We start from the raw sequence: 18,388 nt of genomic DNA, 5'->3' as shown, positions 1-18,388 counted from the left end.
GCTAGCAAGTAAACACTGACAATTTAAAATAATCTGAAGTTTAGCCAAAATATTGATGCAGATTTTTTGCTTGGGTGTATCCCCCCCAATTCAAAATAATCTCAAACCCTTTTTTTCTTCTCTTTTACCCCAAGATAAAACATTGAGGTAAAAAATAAAAAAAATCCTCCTTTGCACCAAATTAAAAACACAAACTTTCAGAGTGATTGAAAAACTCTTCATCCTTTAATTTACAAAGATAATAACACACAGTAAATGTACAGTTAAACTCTGATTACTGCTGTGGGCAGAGCTGTAAACACACTCCGATCTCTTAAAAACTGTCATTAAGGCTCCTTGAGGAATCGTAATTCGTCACCACACCCGTCTGTTCACCTCAATTACATCGGGGGGGGGACACTCACTGATCCAGGCCTCTATTGCTTTCTTACACATGCAACGTAAACCTGTCGGGATGTGCGTGCAGGGGGAGAAGGAGTTTTTCATTTTGAAATGTTTGTTGTCAGTCATACGCAACCAGAAGTCCACAGAAAGATGAGTCAATATTTAACGGAGTTATCGATATGCAGGAACTGGAACTTAAATGGAAAAAAAAACAGGATTCTCCACTTCTCTCGGCTCCTGTGAGTGTGAGTGTGAGTGCACGTGTGAGTCACTGACGAGGGTTGTGGTCGATGTGTTGCCGAAGAGTGAGACTCCCGGCTCCCAGCCTCCAACAGATAATACAAAACAGTCTCTCTCCTGAAAACACAAGCAAAGTAAAATTGTATTAATAGGAATGTTTATTAACAGGATGTGTTAATGTTTTATATATAAACAGGTCCATGTTCCATGTCATCTGTTTGTGTCTAATGTTCGTAGAAATCTTGTTCTATTGTGTCTTGTTTGTTTTTTTGTGAGGCAATGGACAAACCACGGGATGAAGACACATTTCATAAGAGATTCAGACAATAAAGTGAAATTGATATCTAATCTAATCACAGTTTCCCAGAACCCAAAGTTACGTATTTTGTATTGTTCAGTTTAATGAAGAAACTCAGTTTACAGCCTGTTGTTCATTAATATTTGACTCAAACGTAAACCACTAACTGAGAGGCACACATTGGCCCTGGGTCAATGTCTGAAACTGGAGTTTGGCCACTAGAGGGCAGTGAGCTCCATCTCAAACGCACGAGCCTGTTGGACCAGGACTGCTGCCGATGCTGGGACGTGAGCTGTGCGTGAACCCTTCAGTCTGGAGGCGCTCCAGCCTGTTGTCACCAGCTTCTAACAATAGACGACCTTTTATCCCTTTAACCGGCAAAGCTGTTGTCGAGTTGTTTTTTTCCTCTTGTCAGGAAAACAAAGAGATGAGCGATAAAACACACAGATCAGGCATCACAGTTCCCGACCGACACAAACAATGAGCAGCTGCTGGACGAACAAAATACTCCCAGTGCTTGTTTTCCATCAATGTCGAAAAAGTAGAAAACAAATATTATATAGTTGTATTTTATGTATTCTGTGTTCATTTTCTCTTTTGTGTCGAATTGTGTGCTAAAATGTGTTTTTTCCTATTTTCAATAAACCCCATTAAAAATAGTCTATCCTTTCCCAGTTTAATCAGTGAAAGCTTTGAGGCGCAGAGGAAACAGATCAGTCGGGCTCTGTCTACACAGATGAGAATTATCAGAATCCATCGGGTTATCGGTGGTTGTCGTCTTTTCACAGGATTTGTTGAAAATATGGAAAATGCATCAAATCGCCAGCTTTGTCCTTAAATGGCTCCAGGGTCAAACAAGGTTTCTCCTCCGAACTGTCTTTACCGCCAAGTTCCAACAGGCGGGAAAGCTGCTGAATAAAAACTAAACAACCTCCAAAAATCAAATAACCACTTCAAAAAGACAAGAAAAGCTATACTATCAAATCACAAGCTGTCTGTCAGTGGATCAGTAAAGGTTTGTAACTCCAGAGTCCAGGTCACCCCAAGTCGTATATCTTTGCTGTTAACTAAGCACTTTTAAAAAGGTCAACGTGACTTTGAGCAGGGACTCATCACTGAGAACATCCTCCTTTGTTCTGTGCATATTTGTGAATTATGCTCAGGCCCTTGACAGTTGATCTATTTACGGCTGCTTCCTTCTGGCAACAGATAACTCGCTTTTTTCTTTTTTTTTTCTCAACTCTGTCCAGGTAGTGATAAGACACCACCCACTTACCGTCATTATCCAGCCCGCGACACTTCCTCTTCTGAGAAACTGGAGGAGAAAAAAAAACTGACTGCCGAGTGGCTTTCCCTCAATCTGCAGCTGAGATCTAGACGGTTTCCCCTCTGGCAACAAGTGGACTTTTTTTTTTTAATCTATTTATCTTCCTCTCAGATAGAGCAGCGCTTTTTGCTTTTTCATAATCTCCACCTTAAACAAAAACTTTGCCTCTTGACTCTGACCCCAGCTCGCCGAGTCCTGACATGGTAGAGCCGACCACACTGACAGATCAGCGCCATGACAACGCGCTGACTCACTTCTTGACAGGAGATGTCCCAGTTCTCACTTCTGTGATTCCTGTGCTGCTGGGAAGACGAGGACAGGACCTGTGATTTGGGACTCGCCACAATGACTGCAGACATTTCTAAGAAGCCACAGCCTGTTTTACTCCGTCTGTCTGTGTGTGTGTGTGTGTGTCTGTGTGTGTGTGTGTGTTTTCAAGGCTCTATTTTGTCAACAAGGCAAAAAATCATGTATAGTATCTGAATAAAAACAAAAGAAACAAAGCAGAAATTTGGACTCTGATGTATTTAGTTATTTTCACTGGTTGTGGAAACTGGGAAATCCTGTTAAACACTTATTCCTAAACTCCATATGTATATAGTTTAAACAGTTTATATGATCTCTTCTGGGAAATTGAGTTGATAGGTTTTTGATCAAAAGCCTTTTTCAACTCCCATAGAAACTATTCACGATATTCGGACACATTATAAATTCACACTAATGATTTAAATATGTAAGTGTGTGTGCGTGTCTGTGTGTGTTTGTACCTGAGGGCGTCTCAGAAGAAGTTCTTGATGAGGGGAGTGACGAGCTTCACCCACAGCTTGACGTGGCGGTCCGGCCGCTCGAACGTGGAGCTGGACACCTCGCTGGAGCGCTGGTACAAGGTCTCCTGCTCCTGGGAGGTGAAAACACAGGTGTGAGCTCGGGAAAGAATTACTCACCTCATCCGTCAGCATCGTTTCCCGCTGCGGTTAGACACCAGAAAAAAAAAAAAACACGTTCCACCTCCTGCAGCTGGCTCTGCAGCTCCTCGTTCTCCGTGACGATGGCGATTTGGGCCTCCAGGTCACGGTGAACCGAGCGGTATCCGAAATTGGGCGAGCCAATTAGAGTGAGGCAAGGCCGGTTCTGCCCCTGGAGGTAATACCACAGACCTGCAGGAGGGGGGAAAAGCGCAGGGAGGTTTAATTCTTCAGTGAGCCGCTTCGAGCAGAGATTTCTGTCGGGGGCCCTGACCACAACTAAAAGGAAGCACATTGCAGAAATCCCCCTGCGTGGATCCAAAACCCCAAAGTATGAGAGAGTGTACATCCTCGTCCTGAGGCTACGACAGGATGACTGTGCGAGCCGCCGTCTCTCACGCTACATTCCACCGTGACCACAAGAAGAGCAGCAGAGCAGGGAGACCAGCAGTGAGAGTAACGTGGCTTTTGTTGTTCTCACTGAGTCAAACGTACACCCTCACATTTCTTATGACGCATCAAAGGGATGAATAATCAAATGTTATATAAAAAATAATTATATAAAATCTTTGATGTAAAAATAAGCTGTAAAAGAGGATAAAGCTCATTTTAGTTGCATTCGGAAAATAAGAGGCCAAATGGGTTTTTCCCTCTTTTTAAAAGAAATCCATTATTTGTTGAAATTATTATAAATTGAATCATCTTTTGGTTTTAAACTGCTGATCAGACGATATCAGCGATGAGAGGACGTCCCTTTGGGTTTTGTGACACTATAATGGAAGTCATTAAACCATTAATTAAAAAAAGCGATCAACAGAGGACCATGGTCTGAGCGTAGATCTCAGCAGGTGTAATATCTGCCCCCCCGTGGTTTCACCTTTGGCGTGGAACGTCCACTGCGCCCTGTGGTACTCGTGCAGGTGAACCCTCTCCTGCTGGCCCAGCTGGCACACCTGGCTGTAGAACTGCCGGGCGATGTGGACGTACGCGGCCGGGATCGCTCCGGCGACGCCCTTCGCCCCGAAGAAGCCGTTGACCTCGGGGGAGGCGGTGAGGATGCGGTAGTTGGTCCCGGCTCCGAGCACCAGCCGCATGTACGCCCGAGTCAGGTTGAAGTAGCCGGACGTCAGGAACACGGTGGAGTCGGGCCCCGCGTCTGTCAGCAGGCGCTGGAGGTTTGGGGGGGGGGGGGGGGACAGGAAGTGGAAGTTACAGGCGTGTTTCTAGTTCCTGACATTGTGAAAAATAGAACCGATATAAAATCGACCTCTGCACAAACATGGCTGTGAATGTTTAATTACTGCTAAACTCACAAGGTCATTAAGGAGTTGGACAATATGGCCTAATATCTATTATCAGGATGACTTGATGATTAAATAAGTTTCTGTTAAACACATCAGGACATTTTACTGTTACTGTGTGATGTATGTGTGATGCTTTTAGAATTATGGATTTCTGGAGTGTGTGCTGAATTTATGCTTCAAGGTCACTGTCCTTGTTGCCATTTTTTTATTCAAACTGATATGTAACTATTGCAAATTATCAAAGTTTATCACTGGAACAAAAGTAATTCTGATTTTAAAAACTTGCAAATGAAGTTGAGAGTCATATCATGAATTTCATTTTTCTCTGTATGAGCTTTATTACAGAATTATTCCAGTTCCCTTTCAACTCAGTGGTCGGCTTCAAAAACCTGTGAGTGAATGAAGAAAACTCCAAATCTCAAAGTGTCCATTTCTGGAATGTAAAATGTTAAACATACTGAGTTCCAGTACACGTGAACAGTCCTGCACCAGATGTTATTGTTTTTATTCCCAGGACACGTGACCAGTCTCAATGTCGTTTGTTAGTCACATGTTCACAATGTGGTATTTATGACTCGTTAAGAAAAACAAGGTCGAAAGGTCAACTCCAGTAAAGCTTTATCAGCGCTGAGCAGGAAAAAGGGGGTGTGTTCATGACTCGGCCAACCAGAAGAGGCCGGGGGTGCGGGGGGGCCTCACCTGTGTGACCTGCTCGTCCACCTGGATGCCGAGAGGTCTCATCTGCACCAGAGGGAACACCCACGTGTCCTCCTCCCCGCCGCTCGCCCCCTCGTCCTCAGAGTCCTCCCCCCGGTTGAGGAGCCGCTGCCTCGTGTGGGCCGTGGTCATGACGTCCATGATGCGTCCCCTCGCCGCTGCTGAGAAGTCCTGTCTGTTGCCTGGAGGCCGCCGGGATACAAAGGTACAAAACCAGTTTACACACTGACGGAGATAAGTGGGAGTAGCGGGGGCCGGTCAAACTGTTCACTGGGGCCAGACGCCTTATACTCTTTAAATGGAAACACCCTCAACCCCCATCTCACAGTAGGTGGGTTGAAGAAGTTTTACTGTTCATGAGTCTTGAAAAGCTTAGATTTTCCCTGAATGGTTCCTTAAATTCATTTGAAAAGACTTGGAGACCTCTCTTAAGTCATATTGAGTCTTTGACATCTCTGCGTTATGGTGATGACTGAGCCCCCCCCTCCCCCCCATTTATTTTATTTTTAATAACAATTCACCCTTCCCCTTTAATTATTTATTTTATTTTATTTATTTATTTATTTATTTTTATATTTGGTTGTTTTTTCGTGTTTATGGGTTTGTTATGGGTGCTGGGGATGGGAATGTGGGAGGGATAAAAAGATGGGAAAAAATGTAAGATGGAAGTATTCCCTGTTATATTGTTGTATCTCGTGAAACTACTTCCAATAAACAAAAATATAAAAAAAAAAAAAAAACTGTTCACTGGGTCACAGCGCACTCTGGGTTATGGGTAAGTGGTTTGTATGTGCACGTTCTTACGAGGGGACGCAGAAACCATTAGAGGGTTTCGGCTTTGCCACTTACTTGTTATATTTCTGTCCTTACAAATTACATCTCATTAATTTTACTAGTGTGTTTGTGCCATTTGTGTGTTTTGTGTGTGTGTGTGTGTTGCAGTTCCCACTACGTATTGTCTTCCAGCAACACACTGACATCACAACTCTATTCCTGGTGTTCGTTACCACGGCGGTGCAGTCCTGCAGACATGATGTCATTCATCCCTCAAACTAACATCCTGGCAGTCGGCGCTCGAGTTACGGACACACTGTGCGAGTGCGAGTGTGTGTTTGTGTGCGTCTACAGAGAAAACCCGGACAATTTCACATCCGGCTGCATGGCTAGCCAACCGCAAGAGCTCTCTACAGCTATCTCACTGCACACACACACACAGTCCAACCATCATTTATTTGCCTGTCTAAGCTTTCAAGCTCCATTAGCAGAATCCTTCGTCCCCTCCGGCTAAAAATCAGAACCCCGCCACACGAACCGAACATGAGGTGTCAAAACATGTTGGGGGGTAAGTTCGTCTGTACACACACACACACACACACACACACACACACACACACACACACACACACACACACACACACACACACACACACACACACACACACACACACACACACACACACACACACACACACACACACACACACACACACACACACACACACACACGTTGGGTTTCCTACCTTTGTACGGATGCACCATGCCCTCCAGCATGTTGACCGAGTCGTCGGGCTGCAGCTGCAGGGACACGTCCCCCACAGCCTCCACCAGGTCGGAGAAGAAGTCGGCGACCTCCCTGCAGTTCTCCAGCAGCACGTAGCGGTCCTGCCGGTTGGTGAAGTACGAGTCGCTCAGGTTGGCCCTGGAAGACGAGGGAGGGGGACGGACGTTAGGAAACCAGGGAGCGTAAAAAGGGAACGGGGACAGGTCGTATGAGAATTTATTTTCTAAAACCAGGTTCATCTGAAGTCCGGTGCAACTCTGAACTTCAGCTGGGAGAGAAAACATTTTTTTAAATGTCTCATGGATGCAAAAGCACAGAATAAGGTTCAAGGTGAAGATATGTTTCCCTTCAGTCCTGCAAACATGGAACCATTGTAAGTTTCACCTTGGATCTCTGTCGACAAACAGCTGCCCACCGTGCAGATGTTAAGACCTCTCGTTGTGTGTAAACTGAAGATGTGCGATTACTTAAGCAGATTATTTTTGTGGAAGAACAGAGGAGCCAGTTTACAGATCGTGGAACCACAACCGGAAATGTCTTCCTGGACACAATGTCTGAAAGTGTCCCGCTGTTTAAAATAACATCACATCTCCCAGCTCTGCCCTTGCAGGTGGTTTTTCAGATCAACTAAACATAAATACACAACAATAATGATCTTTCTTTTTTCAAACTTCCAGCTCGTACAAGGAAGCTGCACTAGGATTTGTCTCCAGGCTAGTGAGTGTCTCCCAAGTCCATTTATGTGGACTGAAGTGTCTGAAGGCTTGATTGTTCCTGCCACAAAGAACATAATCTCCTGACAAGTGAAAATTAATCCAAGGCATGTTTGGACAACAGAAACAGGTTGTGAACCCAATAATCTGTCAAGACACCATGAGAACATTTCTCTGGGACTGACGGACAAGTTACACCCTCAAGTGGAATTTAAGTAATGCTTTAAAGGTGATATTTGATATGGTGTCTATTGTCTGATACATGTGTTACATTGATTAGGTGGACAGGTCATTGGGACCAGCGCGTGCCATTTTGTGTCCTGAGGTGAAATGGAGTGGAAACCCCGACTCAACAGAAAACAGGCTCGGGAGCACACCCACTGTTCTACATTTTCTCGGTATGTTGAAATGTGAGCGGAGGACACTTCCCAGAAACGACGGCGGGTAACACCTTTGCTTTGATGCGTAAATGTTCAATGGAGCAAGATTAAGCATGCGTGAAAGCGGGCGAGGGGGCGGAGGAGAACTCGACACATGTGAACTCTCCTCCTCCAGGAAGCCGACTCACCCGCTGATGATGACGCTGTCGTCGAACAGGTAGACTTTGATGTGCTGGACGCCGATGGTCTCGTTGAAGCGCTGGGGCACGAGCATCCGCAGCAGCCCCCTCAGGTCGGGCGTGTGGTACAGGGAGACGCGCAGCTGAGAGGTGAAGCGCTGCAGCAGCGGCAGCAGCATGGTCCTCGAGTTGATGGGCCCTGCACGTTAGAGAAGAGACACCATCAGGACGGGGAGCGCGCTGAACGCTGCGTGCTGAGAATGACCCTCGACGGGGACGGACCTCGTGATCCCCGGGTGTAGTCCAGCAGTATGGACACCTTCAGGTCAGGGGAGTGACTTTGGTCCTGAGAGCGCTGGAGTGCTTCCTCCATACAGTCCACCTGATTAAAAACAGGGACAGGCATCAAAACGTGATTCAAAAACGTGCTGCATGGATTTACTCCCAGGATGCACAGTTTAAAAAAAGGTCAAAATCCTACTTTGCTGGTAAACCAAAGACATTCAAGAGCTCCATCACATCACTTATCTGAATCCTGCAGCTTCCTCTGCAGCCACAAAGATCTTTATACTTTCATAAACACACACTTTGAGTTCCCCTCAGTTAACACAAACCAAGTTTATAACCAAAACATGTGCAATTGACAACATTTCACAAGTCGCACAACAAAAGGCAAACATGATCTTTGGGGATCTGTGCACCACCAGCTCCCAGAGGCCTTCAAGTTTCCTCTGAGGCAAACCGGACAATGAGTGTGGAGCTCACAGGAAAAACAGCATCGAGTCATGACGCAAATGTTTGTGTTCGGTTTTCTAGCTGAAACTCGAGCTGTGCAAATCAGAGAATTAAAAGTGAATACCCACTTTACATCCAACATGAAGGATGGTGAAATGTGTCTGACTTACACCAGACACCAAAATATCGTAGTTTTTAAAACAACAGGGTTTGTTGTTTTTGGGTGGAGTTGAATATGATTAATAAAATTAAAAGCTGCACCAGCTACAAAAGAAACCCCTTTGACCTTGACCACCACCCAGAGCCAGACCCAAAATAAATCTGCCAGGGCCACACATCAGTTGCTTCTGCCATAGACTGAACATGACAGCTTCCAAAAAGTGAAGCCAGATGGTCCTAATGGCCCCCCTAGTGGCTGGCTCCAGTAATGACCTTAAGCCCTGGCTCCTCCAAGTTAGCGGATGTGAAATGGACTGGACTTAAGTGTCACATTTCACATTGAAGACTTTTCCAGTCATTTTAGTTTTACTCTTATCACACTGATGTTAGTTCAAGTTCTCTAGTTCCTGATAAACTTGATTTTTAATTAGTAATTTGATGCTATAACAACCAGGGTTGGTCGAGCGTGTGTATCACGATACCACGGCTTCACACCACGATCATGACTGTGCAGACTCTGGATCCGAATGACGTCAAGAGCACAAGATGGTGGCGCCTGTGTCCCAGACATTTTGGCTTCAATTTTTGTACAGAAGGAGGAAGAGGAGACACATCGTCCATCTTCACGTCTTGTTTACGAGTTTGCAGTTCTCATCTTTCCTTCCTTTTGTTGCCACATTAGCATCATATTTTGGCCCATCACTTCCACCTTTCGGACCGACGGAATCCCGTTAACCTATTGGCGGGAGTGTGCATCACACGCTCGTGCACGTACATAGCTTCCCTTGCACATGGTGTGCTCAAGAAAAACACTAGATGACATTTTGACGTTATTCTCATCACCCACACCTGAACTAAAGCGAATACACTGGACAGGTGTGACTGTCAGTATCAGGAAGTTCTCCTTGGTTCTGCGCCCGGGACTCGGGCTTCACGGTGAAATATTACCTGCAATATGCATTCTTCACTCCAAACCACACACCACGCTCACATTCTTCTACTGAACCGAGCCGGGGCTATTGTGTCCGATTACGAGCGAAACCCCCGGGCCGGAAAAGACCGAGTCACCCAGACTGGCTGCACCTTTCTAACTCACATTTCTAGTAATCCGTCATCTCAGGGGTTGGCAGCTGTCACAGCAGATCCAAACGCTTTTAGGTGTAATTCAGCATGTTTGACTTGTCTCTGCCTTTTTCAGTAATTCACCCCCGCCGCCGCTGCTGCCGCTCGGCCGACCAGGGAAAACAGAAAGGACGTGAAAAACAGCTGAATATGAGCATCGGTCCAGACAGCGGTTGGCTCGGGGTTAACGTTGTTATGCTAGGCTTTCCAAGCATGAAGAACAGCAGGCTATCGTATGCCAACACTGGTCTCCTTATTCCCATAAACCCTTGCATTTTGAGGTCTTTCCTTGTAACTGGCCCGGAGTACATTTCATTCTGAACAAACCACACTGCGGTTTTCTTGGAACACGACTCTGACTCACATTGTCTGGCAGCTCTGACCAGCTATTTGGCACGTGGCTGCGTTTCAGCAGCATTGTTCCCACCTGCCCCGAAATAACTGAAGCAGGTAAATTTCTGCAGGAAAACAAAAAACGTGTTTTTTTTTTTACTCACCAGCTCCTGCTCCAGCTGACCTGTTCCCAGATACAAGGAGGCCATCACCACTCGCCTCTTTGCGGTCTTGATTCGTGCCTGTGGCGAGAGGGAAGAAGGAAACACAACAAAGAATCATGACAGAGAATGAAAGGACGGTACGAGGACATGCGGGCGTCAGGAATCTGGCCACAAAGGTCTGATACCACGAAAAGGCGGACACATGATGGGCTCATTTTCTGCAAGTGAAAATGTTATTTAACTTTTTATATAATTTGTTGTTGTCTTACTATGAGTCATGTGACCTTTAGTACTGAGTTACCACCTCAACTAGTAAATGAAGTAACCGCATTACTTCCTTTTCATTTAGCTTCAGGCACAACAAATGTTTTGGCCTACTACACTGGCAAGTGTCATCCCGATTTACTACCATCAATCAGCCTGGTGACATTTTGTAACAAAAAGGAAAGTGTGTGTGTGTGTGTGTTTGCACATCAAGTGTTTTTATCCATAAATAAAGTAACACAATGCCATTTAACCTTGGCATTGTCTTCATTATTACGGGGGAAGTTTGATGACACAAATGTGGTGTCTTTGTGAAGCACACCCATTCACACACCCGTGTAACTCCCTTTATGATCACTTGAACATAAATTGATGTTAAACTGTGTGTAGTATATTTGTAAACCAATCGTCTTCAGGGATCAAGAAGGTCGTCAAATCAAACACTTCTTCTGAAAGTCGTCCATATCATGTATGTGTTACACTGCGTTTATTTGTTCGTATTGATGCACGACTTCTGTAGGCCTACGGATACGGATGAAAAGCAGTACCACAGGAAATCATGGGGGGTGAGACGACAATTAGACAGGAGCATGGAATACAGGCGTCTATTATCAAAACCTCCACCGCCATGGTTGTTGTTGTTGTTGTTTCTCATAAGAAAATAAATGGGGGAGGAAAATTAGGTTTTTTCATTTCAGTGCAAAAGTCAAAAAAACGTTGAGAATTAGGTCAAACTAAATCAGGAGAAGAAATGTGATTTTTTTCTATTTTGAATATGGCGAAGAATGTCGAGGATAGGTGTGAAAAGAGGTGGCCGGTTTCTTTAATAGATGTAATAATATTTAGCCTCTGACAAAGAATGTCAAGTCACCTCAGAGCGGAACAATGACCATAAACAGCTACAGTGACAGGAACTCAGGTGAGGGAAATCTAATTTAGTCTGCTGGGAGATTTTTACTTCCTGAAGCATTTGATTTGTTTCTATGTCATAGTAATTGCTGATATAAAACGGATCACAATCAAGTCTGACTCATTTCAACCTTGGATGTGACGAACTGTGGCTCCGTCTTTATTTATTTTGTTTTTTTTAAATCATTAATTTACCCCAGAAGCGAACCCTGACATGACAGTGACACTGACCTTCATGGTCTGGTAGAACTGGTCGGGTGACCTGAGGATGTGGATGCGGGTTCCCGGCACCCTGAAGGCGGGGACGTGCTCTGCCATCCATTTGAAGTGGCCGCAGAGGCCGTCTGCGCTGCCCTGAGCTCCGGCTGACCCTGTGGGCCTTGCGAGGCGATACGGGGCCGGGTCGGCTTCGGCCAGCAGGGGAGCGAGCAGCAGCACGGAGGAGCTGGAGGAAACATGGACATAAAGAGATAGAGTTGTTAGTTTGTCCGTTTGTTTGTAAGGACGATAAGAGATTAATTCAAAACTCAGTGGAAGGATGTGTCCAGAGAGAACCCGTTAAAAATGTGGGCATATTCTGATCAGGGGACAGATCCAGGAAGGTTTTTCACTACTTCAACATTGCAAGATTGGATATTTTTCAACATTTCCCTTGATTTCTCATGTTTAGGGGACTGATGTTAATGAGTGTGTGCAGTTGGGGCAGATTCAAATAAAAAGGGTTTCTGGGGCTCAGCATAAGGGATCGAGGATGGTAATGTTTGTCTGTCCTCCACTTTTGGACAGAAGAGAATTACAAGAACAACAATCCCACCGACTCTGCTCCCCTGACACTTGAGTTAGCGCCATTATGAAGCTGACATTAGTAGAAGCAGCTATTGGATGGATCACTGTGAAATTTGGTGCAATTTTTATTGTTCATCCTCACTTCTGTCCTCACCCTTTAATATACTCAGTTTTCCTTCTAGGAAATGGGTTAGATCAAACATTAAAAAACAAGCGTGTTTTTCTAATTCTGACTTTATTTCTTGTCTTTGAAAGTCTTCATGGAAACCCAGGTGACAGTGTGGAAGACAACCAACCACTATGGACGTGTCTCCTGTCTTCCTCCTCGTCGGGGAAGACTGGGTGAGACAAAGTGTGTCTGCTGTATCACAACACCACACAATAGTTCTCACAGGCATTGTTTGTCCTGCATGTCCCAGAGGCATCGGGTGTCACCAGTAACAGGAACACACCAGCACGATATAGGTAGCTCAACTGGTCTACCGAGCTAAAACCAACTTGGTGGAATAGGATAAATCCTCCCTTCACAGAAGTTATAATGTCCGGTTTCACTTGAAACTGTTTCAGAGACACATTGGTCCAACAGTATGATTTATATTGTCTTATGCTGAAATGGTGTATTTTGTTGTTTAACCTACCAGGATGAATATGAATGCGATGGGCTGAATAAAATATAATAAAGACACCTACAGCAAAACCAGATCAATTCTTTGACCCATTTTTTTAGAATTCATACAATTAACTCAATCAGAAGAATTCATGGAAAATCAATAATGAAATAATTAAAAATGAAAATCGCTCCTACACCTGCTGCCTTAGAAACACCTAAGTCATTACAGCGGACTACATTATTCTTAGCTTGCTCTACTTATAGCAATGACAGGTCAATTCAAGTTTAATAAAGCGATTATAAGTACATGGAAACTAAAGGCTGCTTTATACAGCTGGGTATAGGATCAACAGAGAGCCTGCCATTGCGAGCATTCATATGTGTTGTTATGTGTTGTGTTGGCTTTTTTTATCCCCCTGTGAACTGAGCGAGACTTGCTGGAAGATAGTACGTGTTGAATAAAAGAGAGAAGACGTCAGAGCAGATGATGTGTGCGATGATATGAAATGACTGAGGGTTGAAGGAGCTCGTGTTTTATGTGATTGTCCGGTAAAAATAAATCACGTGTAAGACATCAGAGTAGTTTCTTTGTGCGCAGTGGAAGGTACGAGACTACGCCCTGCCTACACAGTCAACTCTACATTGACCTCATTGTGTTTAACCGTAAGAGACACAGATTGAAGACCGCACTGTGTGTCTGGTTTGTCTTTTGTCAGTGTCCTACATTTCACCCCGACACCACAGTCATCCCTCTCCTTTTTGTCTCCGGCATAAAATCACATAATTGGGACCGACAATGCAGCCACATTAAATAAAGACAGGGGCGGAGCAGTGTCAACCTCAGAGATCACAGGCTGATTGTCAGGACTCACTCCGCTCGCCCGCCTTTCTATTCATTATGACCAAACTTCACGAACACACAAACACACAAACACACAACCGGGTTTATGTTTGGGTTCGGATTTGAACCACAAAAGGCCACTTACAACGAGCTGGAGGAAACAAAAGTTGCATGAAAACAGAAAAAAAAACACAGAGCAGGGCTTCGCTCCAAAGCCACTGTGCTGAGCTAGATGTTCTGCAGCAAACACACGAGAGGGGATTTCCCTGTCCCTTGTGATTCAAATCATAAACACATACTTTAGTCACTGAGCCATAGAACGACGGCAGCATCGAAGATAACATCCTCGTGTTCATAGAGCTTAAGCTAAGATCTCTTTGACAACAGTGTAAATGACAAACGTATATATATGCCCATAGAAGTGAGATAAGGTCTGTAATACCCCAAGCTTATGTAATGCAATGGTCCTTAACCGAACTCCACGCCTTGACAATTCTCTGGAAGTGGTTAAAGCTATAGGGGTGTGACAACAGATAAGGAGCAGCCTTTGACACAGCTAGAGCAGTGCGGGTTGTCAACCTTCCAGTTTGGAATGGGCTGTTTACTTGGCCTGTGGTAATGTTGTTGATTCATGTTTCTGAAATTGTTCCAGTGACCTTTGTGTGGTAGCTGTTCATTCAAAGTTCAGGGACGCTCAGTACGCAGACACCCGACCTGGAGAATCCGTTATTCATTTTATTTTATTTTTTTTACAGTTGTCGTTAACAGACAGTTCTACAATTATCAGTTTTATTGTTTGTGTGCGGACGTTGTGTGCGGGGCCTTTTATTTACAGTCTAATGGGGCAGAGCCGTCAAAAATGACTGTGTCAACAAAACAAACGAGCTTTTACTTTGAAGATAAACTGCAAAACAGGAAGTTATGCTATGAATATTGTTGACATAATGAAGATGAGCTCCCGCCACACCCGTGAATGTCTTTGTCAGTTAGAATTGGTGAAATTAAAATAATCAAACAACCATTTTGAAATGTTCAACTCAGTCTCGCCCACTGAGCTAATCACATGACCAAATCCCAACAAACGTGACACTGCACTTCTCTTCTAATTACAGGGATGAGATGAGCAACTTAAAATCACCTCAGGCTACACTGAAATAACCGAAATGCTTCTCTCAAACAGAAACAAAGTAGATCTGTTAATCCTGAAGTATCAGAAATGTCATCCACACACTGCATTTATTGTCTCCGTTGATGCCAATTGAATAAAACCTTTAATTTCTGCAGAGTTGCACATCATTACAAGACGAGCGTTTTGATGACTGGGACTGAGGTGGAGTTAACTGCCTTAGATGTAATGAGGTTAGAGGTTAAGTTGATAAACTGAGGCTTCAGCTGGTAATTTCAATGAATAGAGGAGCTGTTTGCTATGGTGTCTGCGGCATGTCCCTCCTGATTTTAAGCATGTGATGCAGAAAATGCTTCTGCGTCTGTCTTCTTCATAATTCCTCACAATTCAGAAATCCCTGACTGGGAATTACACTTTATCCTTAAAGGATTTAGATCTTCATTCTTCTCAGTGGATCTAGACTGATTTGACAAACTTGAAAAGCTTTTTATTTTCTTCCACTTTTATAGTTTATAACGTGTAGACAAGTACTATAATTCATACTGTAATGCTAAAAATATAGTGTGATATATGTAGTGTTGAATGTTAGTTAGCACTAAAATGCTGCAAAAGAGCAAAAGTCCATTAAAGACAGGATTGTCCATGTACTTTTGGCCATACAATTTACTACACCACAGTATGAGTGATCAACAGGAGACGTGATCCATGAAAAGTATTTATATTTACTCCAAACAGGAAGTATTAACTTTTTTAATTTGATAACGTCATTTCATGATAACAACATCATGGTATCTTTATCCTACTATGTGATCGTGCATAATTTTTAATCGGTAGAAGTTTAAGGTCATGCCTACAGTCTTATAGGATACAATAATGCATTTTTTAATCTGCATAAATAACAATTGTTTGGTGCAATTTACAGAACCACGAGAAAGAAAGATAAGTTGATGACGAAGAGTCATTTATTTGGTTGAAATATTTTTATTTTTGGAGATGAGTGATTGAGATATGTCTGTACTTTTGAACTTCTGAACTTTTTCTTTGAATTCTTCTATTCTTGCCTTAACTGGGGGTAAAATGGGGAAGCTAACTGTTGATGTCGCCAGACAGAAAATTACAGTGATGACCTTTCCCATCTCTCGCTCTTCTTCGATTATTTTATGTACTTTTGCGCCTGGGAGCATATGTGTGTTTTCTATTCTGTCCTGTTGTGCACTATGTGGACATTTTTTTTATGTTTATTACAAATAAAGTAAAGTGAGTGGGGGGGAAACAGTAAAGAGGGAACATTCTTGTTGTTAGTTAACACTTTCTCCTGCCAAACTGGGTGTGCACTGTGAATTATGTCAAACCAGCTCCCATGGACTCCGGGGTTAGTCACCTTTCCCAGCATCCTCCTCTTCAGAATAACGTGTCAACTCAAACTATGAGGCAGCATTACAGTATTATATCACTGGAGTCGTCCGTGTGTCAGGTTTCCTTTGGCAAACATGTCATCCACTGTTACATAACTGGAACATCATGTACAACCTCGGAGTTATTTACCCTGAAGGTGAGTGGCTGTTTGCTCAGCTGACTCAGGAGCAGCTACTGTATTAATCCGTCAAAATCGAGCGTTCAAATTGTCGTTATAACGCATTAGTTCAACGCAGACACGCCACAAATCTGCGGATAACCGTCGGCGTCGCGTTGATTCTGGGTCAAAACACGACCGTGTCCGATAAAGGATGCATTAGCCTCTGTAGCTCTGCGGGTTGAGGAGATCATAAGAGATCAAAAAACACGGGTGTGACTCTCGTGTCTGTGTCCCCGGGGACGAGCCGCGTCTCTTACCCGCCTCGGCTGTCCCGTGCACGGAAGAGCCGGTCCGATATCCGGGTGAAAACCCCGGCGACGGCCGGTGAGTACACGGAGTGCATCAGCCTCCTCCAGGACATGGGAGCCGCCATTGCTGGAGCGCTGACTCTTTGAAGGAACTTTATTGACACCGCGCTGAGCTCACACACAGGAGCAGTAGTGGTTGCACTGCATATTTCCATTGAAAATTGAAAAGTTGCTTGAGAAAACTAACAGGAGATTAATCCATAACAAAAGGGCATTGAGTTTTTACCCTGTATAGAATAGTTAAACTTGTGTAATCAGAAAATTGTCCTGTTTATGAGTAACATTTTCAATGCAGGACTGTTACACTTTATGGGCTATAATATGCTTTTACTTAACTCATTCATTAGTTTTTCAACAACAAATAAATGAGTCAGACAAACAACGTATAAAAGGTTGTCTCGGTTTGCTTATGTTCTGGGGTTTGTAGTTTGAGCTCCTTGAAATGACCTCTAGTGGTGAACCTGAAAACTACCTGGTCCCTTCAGTCAAATTCACCCCTGCCCTTAGTTATGTGTGTGCACATCTCATGCAGCTGCTCACAGAAAACAGAGCGAACGCCAGCCCTGCCTGTTGTCTTTCACTTTACTGACTGGTATCCACTTCCAAATGGGAGAGTTAAGGCGTGACCTCAGCTTTCACCGCAGGTTTTCAGTCGTGCACAACAAAGCATTTTGTGTGTGTCTGCTCCAGCCAACAGGTGGTTTCCTTGTATAATCCGATATGGCTTTTCTTAGAAGATGCGAAGCCTGCCAGAACCAGTCGATCCTCATTATTAAACTGTAATGACACTGTTGCCTGACTGGTAATAGCGTGGGGCGACGTTAATTAGTGCCACTAACGTTGTGATATAATTGTTGGTGTTGTTTGCTTAGTGGACTTGTTAATTTCTCACTGGATAAAGAGAACAGCTGCAAAAATCCTGGTAGCTCTTATCCGGTGCTGATTGTTGATACAGGTATGTTTTTTAACCTTTTACATATGGTGGAAAAATATTGTGCGTGTACTTGTGCTTTCCTTGAGTATCTCCATTTTCTATGACTTTATACTTTTTATTTAATTCAGAGGGGATTCTTGTGTTTTTCACTTCACTGCATTTGAGAGCTGCCGGTTTGAAAAGCGTTAAAAGGGAATATAAAAATATAACAAGTTGTATACAGTATACTAAATACTTAACAATAGGTAGTGATTGATCTATGACTCACTCCAGATAAAGGCTTGAAATATCTTAATTCTGGTTCAACTATGTAAAGCATTTTTGTAACATTGTTTTGAAAAGCACCGACATGTTTAATGAAACATTTGTATAATTATTATTATTATTATATTATTATTATTATTATTAGTAGTAGTAGTAGTAGTAGAAGTAGTAGTTGTACCATTTATAATA

At 43.7% G+C, this 18,388-nt stretch overlaps 1 protein-coding gene across 1 annotated transcript; it reads right to left on the bottom strand.

Moving 5' to 3' along the window:
• Window positions 1-203: 203 nt before the first annotated feature.
• On the bottom strand, window positions 204-17,066 carry LOC128426344 (CDP-diacylglycerol--glycerol-3-phosphate 3-phosphatidyltransferase, mitochondrial). Its single transcript, XM_053413177.1, has 11 exons — window positions 16,951-17,066; window positions 11,986-12,199; window positions 10,582-10,659; window positions 8,351-8,450; window positions 8,078-8,267; window positions 6,756-6,934; window positions 5,218-5,417; window positions 4,092-4,383; window positions 3,258-3,406; window positions 3,017-3,147; window positions 204-741 (listed from the first exon to the last, which is right to left on the bottom strand). The coding sequence occupies exons 1-10, from the start codon at window positions 17,064-17,066 to the stop codon at window positions 3,028-3,030; spliced, it is 1,638 nt and encodes a 545-aa protein (XP_053269152.1). The 3' UTR covers window positions 204-741; window positions 3,017-3,027.
• Between the last annotated feature and the right edge of the window lie 1,322 nt (window positions 17,067-18,388).

Source organism: Pleuronectes platessa, chromosome 21 (genome assembly GCF_947347685.1).
Source record: "Pleuronectes platessa chromosome 21, fPlePla1.1, whole genome shotgun sequence".
In the NCBI taxonomy this organism is placed as follows: Eukaryota; Metazoa; Chordata; class Actinopteri; order Pleuronectiformes; family Pleuronectidae; genus Pleuronectes; species Pleuronectes platessa.
This window is presented reverse-complemented; position numbering and strand designations above follow the sequence as displayed.

Bases quoted from the DNA above. Each gene is read 5' to 3' on its own strand.
- LOC128426344 (XM_053413177.1), bottom strand. From the start codon at position 17,066: ATGGCGGCTCCCATGTCCTGGAGGAGGCTGATGCACTCCGTGTACTCA. The intron at 8,268-8,350 runs GTCCGTCCCCGT...TCTAACGTGCAG, and splicing joins CTACACCCGGGGATCACGAG to GGCCCATCAACTCGAGGACC. The intron at 3,407-4,091 runs GTGAAACCACGG...CCCCTCCTGCAG, and splicing joins GTGGACGTTCCACGCCAAAG to GTCTGTGGTATTACCTCCAG.